The 14,078-nt window shown below is 40.5% G+C and overlaps 1 protein-coding gene across 6 annotated transcripts in view; it reads right to left on the reverse strand.

Annotated features, from left to right (window-relative positions):
* Nucleotides 1-14,078, reverse strand: part of rps6ka1 (ribosomal protein S6 kinase a, polypeptide 1) — a 50,884-nt gene that overhangs the window by 33,130 nt on the left and 3,676 nt on the right. For 4 of the 6 annotated variants that reach the window (XM_032499648.1, XM_032499646.1, XM_032499650.1 and 1 more), the window contains exon 2: nucleotides 2,931-2,975. In XM_032499648.1, coding sequence (XP_032355539.1) covers nucleotides 2,931-2,975 — 45 coding nt within the window. Of the gene's footprint in view, nucleotides 1-2,930; nucleotides 2,976-10,823; nucleotides 11,453-14,078 lie in introns of those variants that run through there. The other 2 variants (XM_032499652.1, XM_032499651.1) reach the window with 1 other exon arrangement.

The following is a 14,078-nucleotide window of genomic DNA, read 5'->3' on the forward strand; positions in this document are numbered from 1 at the left end:
GCTTTAAGGTGTGAAACTACACAGTATTTCACAAGGAAGCCAGTCTAAAAGATTACCTCTTACATTAAATTGACAATCTCTCGTGGGGTAACAACCCTCAGGATAAACCATTGGACTAAAGACTCAAATTAATTTATGAAAAAAAATGACAGATTAATGAATGATGAAAATCAGTTACAGCCCTACTCAGCACAATATAACTTGCTTTCTACATCACTTCCTCTGTCCTAAAACGGACAATAAAGGTCATGAAGGAAAAAAAGACAAGTCACAGGCTACTGTTCAGTTAAAACAGTAGCCTTACCTTCAGCTTTAGGTTAATGGCTCAGAAAAAGCATGAGAGAGACAAAAGCGTCGCTGTCAGCAGAGTAATATTCTCTTGTGTATTCACCCATTTTTACAGCATGTGAAAGCCAGAGAGAAGCGTCTGGACAGAGAAGATGGCTTATTAGTTGTGTCGAGGTCATCTCCTGGGGCAGAGGACTGACTCAACCTTCAAAACCCCACACACGTACACAAAGTCTTACCATATTGTAGTGACAATCACTTTACTGTATTAAAGCGTATTTCAGGTTTAAACTTTAGTTTAGCCAGCAAGGGCAGACACTGTCCCCCTACTCAGTCTCAATCGTTACCTTTATCCCCTCCCCCTCTCTCACCATCCATTCTCTCTGTTAGGTCTACTGGAGCCAGGTAACTCCCATGGCTGGAGTAGATAACAGCAGCCATTATCAAATTCCAAGCATTTAAACAGCAAGTCGACATCGATCGCCATAGCGCCTGGTTACAACTGCCCTGCCCGCATCGGTGCCAGAATGGTCTAGAGACAAGGTCTACCCCCATCCACAACAGCCATGATCTGATGCCTCAGTGTGACATATTTTTCAAAATCCAACATCATAATTATGCCATCTCACGCCATCGATCCTTTTGGTTGAGATCAATAAATTACCTCTCCTATAGAATCATGAGGAGACAATCCCTAAACCCATTTGAAGGTTGTCCTAATTAACAAGATTACATAACTGATCAGATTACTGAAATACTCCCCAATCAATTAGCACAACATGTTATGCACATAATTACAGCGCTACCCAGGCCTGAGCAATAATTAGATATAAACCGACTTTTAGCAGAGTCATATTCTGATGATATGATTAGGGATTTACCAATCCAATAGGCTTGTATCAGCGCCTATACTGACCTTATTATGTGGATCAGGTATCTGCCATGATGTGGCCAATCCAGTTGTTTTTTTCCCCGTGTCATTTTTCAGTCACATTTATTCGGTCATGACAAGCAGCTAACTGTAGTGACACAGACAATCTCTGGCATCATGTTGAAGCCCGGGCCGTCTCTTCCTATTAGAGGAAACCAGTATTTTTTATTTATTTTTTAAGATTTATAAGAAAATGGATTTTTTTTTTTTTAAACTGCCCTTATTCTTGACATCAGTCTTTGGCTGAAGAGTTGGAACACATAACATCGGCTCATAGGATTCGTTAGTGCTACTGGTTCCTAGAACTAACACTGATCTAAAAAAAAAAAGTCTATCCACAATACATTTAGAATAAATGCACTGTACTTCAGAGTTTAATAATCTAGTCACAATGGGTCATATCAGAAATCTAGTCAAAATCCTTAATGGTTTTCGCTGTGACTTTTTAAAATTGTTTTAATTGACTTATTATTTAATCATATTTTTTTAACAATCACAATTGATAGTGTACATTTAGAATTGTTCCTATGAGGTCTCTCTCAAAAATTATATCTCAATGGGATTTACTGACCTGGTACTCTGTATCAGCAGATAAGATCAGTGGTTGAAGCAAGTTGTAATAAAAACAAAAATAAGTTACAGAAGATTTTGGTTTTGATTATTTTATATGCAATTTTGCATACATTTGGCATATTATGTATGTATCAATGTTAAAAGAAATATCCATTTTGATATCACGATATTTCCTGAGAAGCCTGTGTCTTTTTTGCCTTGCCATCAGACAGCAATGGCTTTGAGCTGTGTGATGGCTCCTTTGGTTAAAACCCCTCTTTCTCATCCAGCACACTCAGCTCTCCCTTAGTCACAGCACATTGTTCTGAACTGAAAGAAAAGACAAAATTGCTCTTCAGACTCTATATCCCTCGAGAGCGAGGACAGAGAAAAAAAAAAGAAAGAGGCTAAGCGAGAAGGAACATTTCTGTCCTTTCATTTCTGCTACATGGCTGGAGAGTAATAGTCTACCGGAGGAAACAGGCTCACGTTTCAGAGCGGGACAATAAAGCGTAGAGGCCAGCCAGGAGGCAGGAAAGGGCTGACTCAATGCTTCTCAGTGTGTGTGTGTGTGTGTGTGTGTGTGTGTGTGTGTGTGTGTGTGTGTGTGTGTGTGTGTGTGTATGTGAAAGCTTGCATGTATTTTCCTCTTTATAATATGCTAACAGGAATGTACAGACAGAATGTTTAACACTATGGCCCTATTATATTAACCCAGACACATCACTATACACAAAGTAGCTTGACTGTCGCTCCATCAGCCCCACGCAGACAGTATTCAACACATTAAACTCTGGCTAGCTAATGCCCTTTGAGGGCTGTCAATGAATAAATCCATGCAGAGCCACACATACTGTATGCACAAACACAGAGTGAGAACATGGCAGCTTTCTTTTTCTCCTTTAATAGAGATGGAAATGGCTCAACTTAAGATTTACACAAAAATTTGCCCTTTGATGGAATTGTGCCTTCTGCTGCTCGCCTTTACAGAGAAAAAGCACAAACAAAAGCCAAAGAATTTCATGCTGTGTCCAAATACTCAGTCTAATGTACTGGATGTTAGGCTGCGTGAATAGTGAGTCACATTTGTTGTGTATGTATTTGTGTATCTATATTTGTATGTGTGTGTGTGTGTGTGTGTTCCAGAGATGCCATGTACCTTGACAGCAGGTGTGACTCCATCCTCAGCAATGCTCTGCCCATTCTGTCAAGAAAGCACATGCGAGAAACAGTTAGTGTGATAGTGAGTGCATATATTATACTGTGTGTGTGTGTGTGTGTGTGTGTGTGTGTGTGTGTGTGTGTGTGTGTGTGTGTGTGTGTGTGTAAAACCAGTCACAGAGAATATTTGCAAGACTGTGTGGGTGGCAACAGTCCACTGTATCCAGCACTTTGCTCTTCAGCAGGCAAACCTAACAATCTAGGGCTGACACATAAATCCACATCCTTCATCTGTTCCCCAGTAGGTAAGTCTGGCAGAAAAGGGTAATCATTGTTATTTGCAAAACTCTGGCTCGCTGAAGGCTATTTGGGAAATCAACATACAGCAGAAGTGGGTGGCTAACTTTAAACACACAGTTGGATTTCAATCAGATTACAGGATAAGATGGGTGTATCATTCTGTTGCATACAACAAAAAAGAGAATGATAAGCAAGAGGATAGAGGTTATTATCTGAGACACCTGTAATATACTTATTAAAAAGCAGGGGCCATTAGGACCACTTGTCGTTATCCATGTGAAGTCTAAACAAGAATAAAAAAATAACCTAAGTAAGATAGGTTGTCTAGCTGACTCGTAGCATTTATACATTCAGGATCCCAGAACTTCCCATTTTGGACAATAGGAGAGTTTGATTTTTGACTTTATACTTTGTACTAGTGATAAACCGATTTTATTGGCCGGCCGATATATCGGGCCGATATTTGCGTTTGTACGTGTATTGGCATCGGCCTATACGCGGCTGCTGCGTTCGCCGATAGTGTCCTCCCGGTATTATTTACAGACAGGCGTCCACAGGCAGCTCTGTGTTGCTGGAGACGCTGCAGTTCACATGCAGACCATGCACTGCCCCTCCATCATCCTTCAATGGCTTAAATTATTTAAATGTGTTGACAAAAGGACATTTTGTGATGACCTGATTTTATCTGTCTTATATTATGTCAGCAAGCAATGCATCATCAGGGCTGTGTTGCAGATGTTGATGAAAGCCTTTTACCCTTGAACAGTTAACCATGTGCAGCTCACCCATCCATATGATGCACATTGCACACATAATTTGGGTGATATGAACGTAAGAGGATTGCAGAAGTGACACTGATCTGTGTTTTTGTTTGTCATTTTTTAAAGAAATGTCTGGGCAGATTCTGAAAACAAATCCAGTGTGGCAGGGCATTTTGATGAAGTAAATTGGGGGAGCAAAAGCAGTTTTGGCTCCAAATATTGGCTCAAGAAAATCGCTAGCTCGCATTGGTCATTGGCTAAGGCTGATGAAAAAAATAATCAACATCAGCACTAAAAACTCTAATTTATAATTTATACTGTTTATTATATTGGTCAATCCCTACACTGGACCACAGGTTGTTTACTTGAGAAGTTTGCTTTCTGAGGGAAAACGGCTTTCTAACTCAGGTGATGTGCAGAAAAGCAAGTCCCAGGTCCATCTGTCAACCACATATTGGAAGTCAAATGCAGTTATTGATTGAGTGTGTCAAGTTATGAGTAGTAAAATAACATATTATCAGACATGGTGTTAAGTTAGATGATTTGCATATAATTTGATGGGTCCCAATTTTGTTTGTATTTAAAAATTTGAACATGTTGCAAGGAAACAGTTCATCACTGTCTGGCATTAGTGGGACTAATAATACAATTATAATTGGCTCATATCTTCCATTCTTACAAAATGTGTTTTCTAGAACTTTAGAAACAATAGAGAAATGACAAACTCAATCACCCTTTAACCCTGGTATGGGTCAAGCTCCAAAAACACAGGCTCCTAAACTTCCCATAATGCAACTTAGTGGAGTCTTTCATCAGTACCTTCCTGTCCTAAATGACCATGCTTTTCAAACTCCAATCCTCCAGTATGTAATGCAAACATTTTCTGGTAAAAATATGTAGTAGCCAAGGTTACAAAAGAGTATTTTTCTCAGACTTGACAAAGTTCCTTCAGAGCCACAGAAGCCTACAATACAATTGTTTTCACAGGCTGACTACTCCCTGTGGAAAGTACATTGACCATAACATGTTAAATTGTTGGACTTTTAATGATGTGCAGTGGTATACCTCTGAAACATGTGAAAATAAATCTATAATAATAACTGACCCTTTCAATGATTAAAGAAACACTCCTGGGTCAAGTATTTTGGGTGAAAACACTCTAAATGACTACACCCCTGCTTTTTGCTTTGTTTTTCCATTACAGAGGAAACCGGGGTAGTTCACTTCCTCCATGCCCTCTTCCTTTAGACTGCAGAAAATACGACAAGAGACAAGCAGTGGGCTTAACAATCACACTAAACAAAAAGGGTATACAGTACAAGACGTAAAAGGAAGCAAAGGCAGGGACAAGAGAGCTGTGCTAAGGTTATGGATTTTGAAGAAAAAAAAACTTCTGAACAGAAAGAAGATAGACTCTGGAAATAATTTACGTCGCTGTAAAACCTCACAATACATTGTGTGCTGAGAGGTTGGATGCGTTTGGCAACTGGATTTACTTCCTTATTTGCTGCTTTCTAGCAACAACCAACAGTTATAAGATGGATGGGTGCTACAACCCGGCCATTTTTACAGACCAACAGTTCATCTGGTTGAACTTTGATCATCATCTCAAGGGAGGCAATTTAATTTAGCCAAACTGTGCCAGTCATAAAAGCTGTAATGTGAGGTGGCAGGAGAAATGAAAACCATTAAGCGGCCAAGTGCAGTTTAAAGTCAAACACAGATGTGTTTTAGGAGTCGTAATCTTAAAAAGGAAACCAAGAGGAAGTGCAGTGTGTGCTGTTTGTTAAGATGGGCTTTGCTGACAAATCTAATCTCAAAGTGAAATTTTTTCACTTTTTCTTCCTGTGAGACATGTGTGGTGGGTTGTTTAAGCTAGTGGTGAAGACCAGTGGTGGGAATCCTAAGTGAGTGAGTATAACTGTCTGTCTCTGTGTGTGTGGTCAACAATGCCTCCCCTACCGTTGCCGCTCAACACATTTCAACCTCATTAGCTTTGCATGGCTGATCCAAGTGGCCCAGTTAATGGTGCGTTCCCTCCCCTGGGCTTCCTCAAAACACACACACACACACACACACACACACACACACACACACACACACAACACACACACACACACACACCCACACACACACACACACACACACACACACCACACACACACACACACACACACACACACACACACACACACACACACACACACACACACACACACACCACACACCACACACACACACACACACCACACACACACACACACACACACACACACACACACACACACACACACACACACACACACACACCCACACACCACAACACACACACACACACACACACACACACACACAAAACGATACAAGATGCACATAAGTTCACTGAAGATATTTCCAGGCCACATGTAGCCGACCAACCTATTAAGACTGCCAGAGCCAGAACTTTTAATTTCTCATAGGACTCATATATAATAAAAGGCAAAGTAAACAAGCTCAGAGCACTCATGCTGTGTGCGTTTGATAGATAAATCTGCGCTTTAGCATTGTGATTACAGCAGCCCTGCCCTGTAACTAGGCAACTAAGAAAAACAGCAACCATTCTTTTATCTGTTCCTGTAGTCCTAACTGACTACATTTCTTGTAAGCTCACCTGCTAGTGAGTATTGACAACAGGTCACATTACTAATGTCCTCTTTTAGTCAACGCCAGAAAATGAAAATAGCTATTTCCAGCCTCTTCTAATGTTCATGAAAAAGGCTTCTCCCTAACATAGGCCACCATACAGTCTTAGCTTCGCTGACAGGTTATCTAAACTTTAACTCTAAAAGTCAAAAGAAATGGAGGACTCACTTAGTCAGGAAACCTATCAAGCAAAAGGGTTTGTTATCACATGCCCACCCAGCCCTGCTCAGGTGTTCAACAGGTCACACCCAGATTAGCTGCAGATAAGCATAAGCACATGAACGCACACACTAAGCAAAGCATGAATGTGAACTGAACTTTAACATGCACACACTTACTCAACATACTCAAGTGTGCCTCTGCTGACCACGCCTGGCTTGCAAACAAGGCACACATTCCGTAAATTAACCCTACTTTCTCCTCTACCCTGCACGTTTTGTAATAACTGAAGAAACATATCTCCCTCTCCACCACCTAGGCTTGTTCAATCTTGCGCTTTACATTCGTTAGTTTGCTCTGCCTTGTCTCCACTTTCTAAAATGATGAGGAAATATAATTCCAATCTTATTCTCAGATGTGAGGAGCGTATACAAAAGTTATGAAAGTGTCAATTGAGTTATGACTTTAAGTCTCAATTGGTGGACTCGGGTCCAGATGCGACCCGGAATACAATTTGATCCAGAATAGGAACTCAATTTCAAATAGGAGTTCAGAATGTTAAAGTAAATGGTATTTCAGTTTGAAGCAAAGAAAAGACAAGGGAGGCTGACAGTGAAAATAATGCATTTAAGAATGAGTATACAAAAATAAAACAGTAGCCATTGTGAAGAGGGGCCACCAAACAACAATCTTGAACAAAACACAGGTTGGAACCCCAAAACTAAACCAGCTAAGCAAGCAGAAAAAATAGTCAAATCAAAGATGCAGCCAAAGCAGACAAAATAATCAACACTTTTAACTAAAAGCAAAAAAAGCAGCAAAGAGCAAGCAGCAAGGCTTAGTTACAAAATAAAAAGGTCACTTTTCCATAATTAGACATTTATGTGCTTTACGGAAACATAATTCTTGAGTTTTAAGAACCTAAATTTGACTTTTAATCCACCGCTCCTGGCCCTCTGACACTGTGGAAATTAGACCTCTTCGACTTACATTAGAGTTCCCCCACTTTAAGCTATAGTAAGCATAATGATTTAGCTGCGCTATCATTACCTCCGCCAAGGAAGTCACGTTTTCAGTTTGGTTTGTCCGTTTGTCGGAAGGATTACGGAAAACCTACTGGCCAGATTTTGATGAAAGGTTCCAAGGAAGGACCCTGCAATTCTGGAGCAAATTCAAATCCCGGCATTGATACACCAATTATTTTTCACTTGCGTTAAAGATGCGAAATAGGGCACTTGTGCTGCATTCAAGTGGTGTCAGAATAATCAAATATTTGTTCCCGACTGGGAAAATCCACACTTAACATTGTTAGATGGGGCATGTCTTGTTGGAGGTCTGTGCTCTCTGAGTGCCCTTGTAGTTATATATTTTTCATAGTTTCAAGATCACCCACGTGTGAATCACTAACGTAGTAATGACAGTGGCCAAAGCAGGTGGCAGTGATTCAACTGAGACAAGAAGGGGATGATTTGTTGAAGTGCTGGTATCAGAAATGATTCACTGAGAAGTTAATTTATAACATATGGCTTGGTGATGAATAAAAGGGCTTAATCAAACAAAATATTTTTGAATAGCTCTCTTTGCACATTGCTTGAGTGTTTGCTTTGACACAGCTTTGAGCACAAAAGCCAGTAAATCTGATCTCCATTCATAACACCTTGCAAACACAAACACTCACATAATGAGGGATGAGAGCAGACTTCTCACCTGCTGCCATACCATAGCAAGTCACTTTGTGTGATTTGTGCAGATGAGAATGGTGTCTTCATGATATCCTTCCATCCTTTATTTTCCAAATCAGCCACAAAAAAAAACAGTGTCTCTCTGTGTCTGTCCCATCTGTCTATGACAAGCAGACCCTTTGTCATGCCTCTCATTTGACTCTTCCAACATGTTCACCGGCATGGCCTCCAGTTTCACTCGCTCTTTCTGCTCAATCAATCTGAGCCCTGAGCTGTCTCGCTCTGCCATCAGGAACCAAAGTGTGCAGCCGGCTGGTAGGTTGGTGGTGACAGAGATGAATGGCACAGAGCCCACTCTGACTGGCAGTGAGTGACTGGCGCGATCAAATCAATTACACATACTGGATCAGATACTTGGGGGTGAGGGGGGGGAGACATGAGAAATATATAATAATGTATCCTTACAATATATATATATAGGCTGATATTTACACACATATACTGTATTTTTAGCAATGTTCTCACAAATTTGGTTATGAGCGACTTGTGTCTACTGCACGTACCAAAGGCAGGGTATTGTTTTTACAGTATTAAACTTCGCACTCTTCACAGGCTCAGCACCACCATCTGTTCAGCTGTGATGATATGCTACTCAGCCAACTCATGTGCTGCAGAATTCTGTAAATAGTGGAGTCTGCAGGACAAACTAAGTCACTGTTACTAAAAAAGGGCTCCTTTCTGCAATAGTTGCAGATGGTTGGAAGTAGGTCTTCCATTCATCATAAGCACCGCTGCACCATTAATAACATTAGCCTGCTCTACAATTAACTGTATCTGCAAGTGCACAATAAATAAGGTCTCCTTCCTCAATGGTGGTAGTACTATTCTAATTAAATTGCAAAGCTTAATTAGTCAAGACTCATTACCTTGTCTTTCATGAATCAAGTTTAATTGGCAAAATCAGTTTGTGAGAATAATGATTTTTGACTCAATTTCTGGCAAATAATAATCATACCGATCACTCGTAAAGCTGATTGAAGACATGGTGTAATATGGTGAACAGAGCTATTCGTCAGTGAGCTCAGACACACAAAACATCTAACAGGCTCGCTTCACCTGTTTAGTTGTCTGACCAATTTAAAAAAGGCTTTTCTTTCAACTAGATGACTACAGTTATCATATTGCAAATACCAGTGTAGCCTGATGTGACACCGGTTGCGTCCACACACACCATGGCATTACCATAATGTGATAGTTGCATATTCAGTAAGCAAACAGTCTGTTCAAGAGGCAATTGAAGAGTTCATGAATAATGATGCTACTTCAGAATAATGGGTGTCTCTCTCTCTCTCTCTCTCTCACAAACTCTTTATAAGAGTCCATGATCAACAGTATCATCCTCTACCTGCTGTGTAGTATTCAGACACTTCCAACAAGATAGATCAATTAAAACTCTGCAGAAAAAACACACACAGATACTGTATAGCATGAGACTTAAGGCACAAGTGTGGGTGTAGATTAAACTGTAAAACATTAGCAAGAATTAAAAAAAGGAAAAAAATATACTCAAACTTCACATTGTACATTATTGAATTATAAATGCACCACTTAACTTGAATGTTCTACATGAGCCAAGAAGAGTTTGTCTGTGTCTTTTTTGTGATGCCATGTGTGAGAACAGACTTTACACTAGAGAATTCCCTATAAACCACTTGTGAAAGTGGCATACAGTGAGGATGAGACACATTTCCTTCAGATTACGGACTGGTCTTCTCTCTGGTGCTGAGCTTTGAAATGGAGTTGCTCAAGAGCTCCAGCAACACGAGAAAGTGAATTATTTCTAATTTGAGCTCTGAAAGCTATCTTTGGGACCAATTGAAAACTCTCACATGAATAGGTCATAATGAAACACGTCCCTATTGGTTAAGACGGCCAATCATAACATAGCCCTGCATGATTGTCTCCAAAGAGCTGTGTAGGATGTACGTGGCAGACAGACATGGACTGCCTATCCATCCATCAGATGTTGACTTGCCACAGTTTAAAAAAAATCATCATACTTTATTTACACTGGACATAGGCCTACATTATGAATTATGAATTAGGTCAATTCACCACCAGCTTTGCATGTAGGCTGTAGTTTGACATAACTTTCTAGAAAGTGGTGACTGAACACCTTGAATTGAGGGCTAATATGTGTTCACACCTTGTGCGCCATTTTACATTAACCAAACAAAGTTAATTGAATTTAAAAAGTGGTTAAACAATGCATGCAAAATAGAGTCGACATATTTCACCTCGCATTACCTCCGTTTCCAGCTGCAATAGTTCCATTGTGGGCCATGGCTCTGCGATCTGAGCAAGAGGCATGTTCTCAGGATTTTTAGTTTCCCTCTCAGCTGCTCAAGTACGAATTCGGTCTCCCTAGATCTTGTCGGTGCCGATTGTGTCAAGTGCACTTTATCGAGAAGCTCCTTACTCAGGTCCAAAGTCCAGGTGAGGTAGATTTATCAGTACTTTGCTCTCTGCTGCTCGGGGAAGAAGACGTTGCAAGCAAAACCAAGAGCTTTACCAACAATTATAATCCCTTGATTTGACTCCGGCGGCTGCCCACTTGTGTGTATTTGTTGAAAGTGATAATCCAGTTGAAAACCCCATAAACACCAAACAAACCCTCTTGTCCTTTTAGGTACACGCAGTGGCTTGTCGTGATTTTGGGTTTGGCAAGCGGGAGAGCAGAGTAGAGCCCAGCAGTGGGATCCTTTAACAGGGCTGCGAGTTTAAAGCCAACTGAAGGAATTAGCCAGAGTCTGTGCTGTCTTTGCAATCGACGCCGTATCAGATCTTGTCGGCTTCCACCCTGTGTACTTGTGATTTCTCCCGGTTCCCAACCGTGTGCGACGCGCGCTGACACCCCAGTGAGGCTCTGTAGTACTGAACAGGCTCCAGCTCGAGCTGCTATTGGCGGACTCCTGCAGGGTTTTATCCAGCCCCCTTTTCTATTTGTTCCGCCCAGGTCTGACCGTGCCATCATCTGGCGGAGAGATGAACTGCAAATACGTAATGCAGACTGGAGCCTGCGATTTATGAACGGCATGCTTTCTTTGATGCTCGTGGTGCAGCAGGTGTATCAGAGGAGTAAAAGGGATCATCTGCGTTCAGTGGAACACCTCTCAATCAGTTAGTGAATGGAAATGAATGTCAGCCAAGGAGAGCTATGTGGCTGAATAAATGTGTAGGCCTACTCTAAAATGACAAAAGATGGATTTGCAGGGCAAAGCAGAGTGTGCAAATGACTTTTCATGTCAGCTTTTAACTAAACTAAAATGTGTTTTGAATTCTATGATAATTTTTTTAGTGCACATTGCCTTTAGTCCCACATCACAACTTCCTATAGGTCTAAAAACAACACTAAGGATGTTGCAAAGAGTTACATAACATACGGACAGATTACACAATTAATACAATGTAAAGACTCAAAGAGGCTAGAATTTGGGTCGTGGCCACATTGCTGTTTGATTCTGTCCGGACATGACATTGATGAAGCACACTTTCCATTGACAACAGCTCTTGTAATAATCCTTGAAATTCTCAGTAATGTAATACAGCACATCCACCCTGCAACACTTTTATGCTTCATTCACTGCTGAGTGGATTTTGCTGTTGGCCAGCTTTGGTTACTATTGGCAACTGAAGAGCATCAAACAGCCCAGCCGTGGATGGATCCGGCACGTTTTTGATTGAAATTAAGATCATGAAGGAATGGCATTTTGTATGGGGGGAAAATTAAAATGAATTGGTATAAAGTGGTCTTTTGATGGGCATGTTGTTTACATATATGCAAAATGCTGCTGCAACATTGATGAAGCCATTTAAATCATGTCAACCTGCATATACCAGTCTAAGCTTTGTGACAGGTTAGATCTGAATGTCCTATCTTATTGTAATTGCATATACTGTTCTTGACACATCTGCTGCTTTTGGACTTTGCCTCCAAGCTGTTAACATGATTACAACACCGAGGAGAAGGGTTATCCATCACACTCACATTGTATGAAATATTCAAAGTCACTGCCCTCTCAAAACTTACATTAACCAGTTTATCTTGATGATGGATAAGCAGCTGCTAAGGGCACACTCTTGACAACTCATAATACTATATTGATGGTATTTAGTGCAGCCGTGTGATCGTTGCTGTTTTGTTTTTTCAATCATCTCATCCTCTTTCCTCTCGTTTTTCCCCTTTTCCATTGTGTACAGGACAACTGCTACTCACATTTCTTACTATTTATAGCTCCTCCTGTATGATATGAAGTATTTGAAGGGTGTATTAAAGACAATTCATGGGAATAACTAAAAGAAGATGATCCTGAAGGGTGACAAGTCTTCCCAAGAGGCCTGGGAGTGGGGAGGGTGAGCTCTTTTTAACAATGATGCTTTCCAAAAATCAATGCATTGTAAGGTGAGGGTCTAGTGCCTATACACAGAAACAGACAACCTATCAGAAAGTCCATTGATCTTGATTGACATGTTAACATTGTGGCTGTTGAATAGATGTGAAGTGCATTGCTATTCTGACTGCAGGGAATCTCTTGTCTTGTGACATCACAGGTGACAGCGATGACTCAGAGGTGTCTCCTGTTTAGAATCAGAGACTACAGGGATACCCTACCCCCCACCTTCGGCTAGACAAGAAGCATCATGGGTAATGTGAGTCAGTCCAGCTTGCTGTGCATGTGCAATAAGCAAAACGTCACTCTGAATTGTTGGTGTAATGACGCAGGAGGGAAGTGTTCGGAGCTGGGACTGAGTAGATGGCAGATTTGATCCCCAAACGACAGACTGCAGACTGATGCAGAAATTTGACACTACTGTTTAACCTCATTTTCAATTTGACATGAAACCACAGAGGTGGAGGAAATGGAGAATGATGTGTAGTACGCAGAAGGAGAAACAGTGCATCATACAATTTGTGTGTATGTAGCACTACACAGTGCAATTAAAATTAAAAATACTTGCATACTCCAGCAGCTGGTTCTTTTTTATCTACGTATTTATGTTCTGTGAATTTTGTGTTTGCTTTCTCCATATACTCTTTCTCTGCTTTCTCCTTTATTTCTACGTCTGATTTCATTCCATTATTTTTTTTTCTGATTTTCAACTGTGAAACCCTACTAGTAATAGTAGGGTTTCCTTGCTCACTGCACTTACTTAATTGGGTGAAAAAGTTAATTTACATAAAACTCCTTGAATGTGCATACCAATAACATCTTTATGGTAATGCCTTTGAAGTATGTACCAAATTTTGAAGAGAGATTACAGTGTATGTATGTGTGTGTTTGTTGCAATTACCTTAAATATAGCAGAAAATCTTAAATAACAAGTTTTTCACAATTATTTCTGTTTATATTCTGTTTTACCTTCCCTTTCCTATCCTTAGGGTTAGGGTTATGCACCAAGCAAAGTTTTTAGTTAATCATAGAGATTCATTTGTTGATGCTACACAGGCAATTGACTCCACTTAAAGACAAAAGCACCCCAGCATTAAAGTGCCCACATTAT

This window comes from Etheostoma spectabile, chromosome 20 (assembly GCF_008692095.1).
Source record: "Etheostoma spectabile isolate EspeVRDwgs_2016 chromosome 20, UIUC_Espe_1.0, whole genome shotgun sequence".
Taxonomy (NCBI): domain Eukaryota; kingdom Metazoa; phylum Chordata; class Actinopteri; order Perciformes; family Percidae; genus Etheostoma; species Etheostoma spectabile.